This window comes from Sapajus apella, unplaced genomic scaffold (genome assembly GCF_009761245.1).
Source record: "Sapajus apella isolate SASKATOON/1434 unplaced genomic scaffold, GSC_monkey_1.0 scaffold49, whole genome shotgun sequence".
Lineage (NCBI taxonomy): Eukaryota > Metazoa > Chordata > Mammalia > Primates > Cebidae > Sapajus > Sapajus apella.
Genome location: NW_022436989.1, coordinates 483,930 through 487,722, shown reverse-complemented (window position 1 = coordinate 487,722; position 3,793 = coordinate 483,930). Strand labels below are relative to the sequence as shown.

At 36.6% G+C, this 3,793-nt stretch overlaps 1 protein-coding gene across 1 annotated transcript; it reads left to right on the top strand.

Annotated features, from left to right (window-relative positions):
• The first annotated feature begins 2,310 nt into the window (after nt 1–2,310).
• On the top strand, nt 2,311–3,579 carry LOC116526166 (olfactory receptor 2AJ1-like). The gene is given in 2 exon segments (XM_032242469.1): nt 2,311–3,010; nt 3,013–3,579. Coding segments are annotated over 2 exon segments (942 nt in total). The 5' UTR covers nt 2,311–2,574; the 3' UTR covers nt 3,519–3,579.
• Nucleotides 3,580–3,793: the final 214 nt, after the last annotated feature.

The following is a 3,793-nucleotide window of genomic DNA, read 5'->3' as shown; positions in this document are numbered from 1 at the left end:
AAAAAGAGATGGATGTAGGGTGTATTTTATATTTTTGGCCTACATTTAGCATTATTAACAACGAATACTTGGAGCTAGATGGGTGAGAAATGAACTTTAGCTTGGCAAAGGGTTGCATGTGTGGGGAAAAAGCTACAGGATAGGTGATATGTGTTTTCTCCACTTTCAAACATGGAATTAAGAATGCTTGTAATAGAGCTCAGTAATAGAGCATTCCTCTTTGTATACAATGGCAAATTTCACCCAAAATTGGAATACTCCTGAGCAACATAGAAGATATGCTTTCTTTAATCATTCCATCACCATGGGAGTATATTTCAGAGCCCTGATTGACTGGTTAGGCCAAGAGACATGAAAAAAAAGTTGCAGAAATTTCAGGTGCCTCATGATAGTTGTCATAAGTCTTGGAAGTAAGATGAATGAGGCAGATAATAAATAAACTGTGGATTTCTTCCGATTTATGAAGAAAAAATACAGGTATTACTGTGTAGGTGGTATGAGCTCTAAAAAATGTAAAAGCCCATATGAAATACAGAGAAGGAGAATTTATGTTTAGCTGAAAATGTTTTTACTCAAAGACCACTAAAAAATTTAAATCATTCTTGTAAAAAGGAATTAATGATACCTAAAATGAGTGAGGAAGTCATGTAAGAATTGATGATGCAGTAAGACATGGAACTATGATAATAAATAAATCATTAATTAAACAAGTAAAGCCAGAAGAATGATATGGCTCCAGGGAGTGGGGAAAGTTAAGAACTTTGGATAGAGGTATGTTGATTTTGAGTTGCCAGCAATATTTATTCATTTTGTAAAATTATTTATGATCAGCTCATGCAAGGCACCACTGCCCTTATGTCTAAATCTATGCATATCATCAAATTTTACAAAGCGAAGCATCAAAACAGGAAGGACTGGCTGGGCATGGTGGCTTACACCTGTAATCACAGAACTTTGGGAAGACAAGATGGGTGGATCACTTGTAGTCAGGAGTTTGAGACCAGCCTACCAACATGGTGAAACCCCATCTCTACTAACTTGGCTGGATGTGGTAGTGGTGCCTGTAGTCCCAGCTACTCAGAGGCTGCGGCTTGAGAATTGCTTCTCCTCAGGAGCCTGAAGTGGCAGTGAGCTGAGATCACACCTCCACACTCCAGCCTGGGCAACAGAGCAAGACTCTGTCTGAAAAATAACGAAAGAAAATTAAAAGGCAGCCCTAATTACACATACATCTGTAAACCTTATTGAGGTGCTTATCGTTTCTAACTCTTAAAGTCGTAACACACCACTGTTGCTATTCAAGGAAATTAAAATAGAACTAAGTGGTCTGTAATTTATTTATGAAGAATCTCAATATTCACAAAAATTAAAATAAAAATCTATATATTGTTGGTGACCTACTTTTGGCTTTATCTTACAAAAGGGAAAATCTAAGCCCATTTTATTCAAACTTAAGTAGTTGTTAAGATGGAAACTGATTTTTGAATGTTTGTTATTTGTTTTGATGATTATAAAATTTATTGAAGGAAAGAAACCTGGACTGATAGAATCATAAATTTTATAATTTACATTTTAATATTTGCATGTGTATATATATGTATTTATGCTGAGGGAAATGTACATACAGGAGGAACACAAATAACTATATTGTAACAATTTAAAAACCACTATCAAAATATAAATAAACACCTACTATTCTGCACATAGAATTAATAAATTATAATTCAATTTCTACAGGTTAACAAAACAGGAAAATGTAAATCATGTCCTTAAAGATACATTGTTCATGTTGACTAAATGATACTTCTATTTTTTACATTTAAAATATAGTGTTTCAAATTACAAACATATTGGGTTTTGTGACAATATTTCATTACTTATTTTGGAAAGTCTTAGAATTATACATTTTATTTTCTATAAGTTAATATAAATAGTAAATGCATTAGACAGAAAATTAAGTTCCACCGTTCATTCATGTCATTCAAATATTCCACAAACATTACTGAGCAACTGCTATGCACCAGGCACTGTTCCAGGCATTTGGCTATACCAGTGAACAGAACAAGGATCTCATTGTTAAGGTAAAATTCTGTCACAGAATGAAAATAAACAGTTAATATAACCAATGCGTTTATTATTTAATGGACTAGAAGGTTTAAAGTGATATGCAAACATGGGAAAATGGAGCAGAGCAAGGAGGACCAGGAAATTTGGGTTCAAGTGGGAGCCTTACAATTTCTTAAAGGGTGTAGCAGGGTAGGCCTCCTTAAGAAGGTGACATTTGAGAAAAGAGTAGGCTTGAGTAAATTATACAGAATTAATTAAGATTAGGAGACTCACCATGGAGCCAAGGGCCCACTCAATATACTGAATATCATCAATTGCTCTGAACAAATAAATGTCCATCTTGTAAAACATGCCCACTCCAAGGACCGGCTAAGAGTCCTTTCATGTTGATCACAAAACAGGCATCACTCACTCTCATTTTGTTATGCAGGTATATTATTATTAGATTAAGATTTATGGTATTTTTTCCTCTGTTATTTCTTTTTAGGTAAAAAAAATAGAGAGTTCATGATGGGCTGTCTGAATCACACTTTCAGCAGCGATTTCACACTTTTGGGACTGTTCTCTTCTTCCCCAACAAGTCTGGTCTTCTACTCACTTATATTTGTCATTTTCATTATGAGTGTAACAGAAAATGCCCTAATGATTCTCCTTATTCACAGTGACTCACGACTCCATACGCCAATGTATTTTCTGCTTCACCATCTCTCCGTTATGGATATCTTGCATGTTTCCAACATCGTTCCCAAAATGGTCACTGACTTTCTGTCAGGCAGCAGAACGATTTCACTTGCAGGTTGTGGGTTCCAGGTGTTTCTGTCCCTCACCCTCCTGGGTGGTGAGTGCCTTCTCCTGGCTGCAATGTCCTATGATCGCTATGTGGTCATCTGTCACCCGCTGCGCTATCCGATTCTTATGAAGGAGTGTGCCAGTGCTCTCATGGCTGGAGCTCCTGGCTTCTTGGGGCTTTGAACTCCACAGTCCACACAGCTTACACACTGCAGTTTCCCTTCTGTGGCTCTCGGGCAATCGATCACTTTTTCTGTGAAGTCCCTGCCATGTTGAAGTTGTCTTGCGTAGATACAACACTCTATGAACGAGGGGTTTACGTAAGCGGTGTGATCTTCCTGCTGATCCCTTTCTCCTTGATCTCTGCTTCTTATGGCCAAATTCTTCTTACTGTCCTCCAGATGAAATCCTCAGAGGCAAGGAAAAGGTCATTTTCCACTTGTTCTTTACACATGATTGTGGTCATGATGTACTATGGGCCATTTATTTTTACGTATATGAGACCTAAATCATACCACACTCCAGGCCAGGATAAGTTCCTGGCAATATTCTATATGATCCTCACGCCCTCACTCAATCCTATCATCTACAGCTTTAGGAATAAAGATGTTCTGGCTGCAATGAAAAATATGCTCAAAAGTAAGTTTCTGCATGAAAAATAAATAGGAAAATTCCTGAATGTGTTCTATTTCTACATTAAATACCTGAAGGATACTCGTGATAGGTTTTCTAGAAAGACAATCAAAGCTTCTATCTTGTCCATATGGAAAGAAGTGAATATTTTAGAAACCTTGTTAATAATGTGTTCGTGTTGTAAACACATACCTCTAAAAATGTATTCTTCCTTCTGTGGTACCAGTTATAATCGTGCAGTAGTTACAGGAAGTAAAAATTATCCAAGGTGTCCTACTCCCTAATACTAAAATTGTAAGACTTG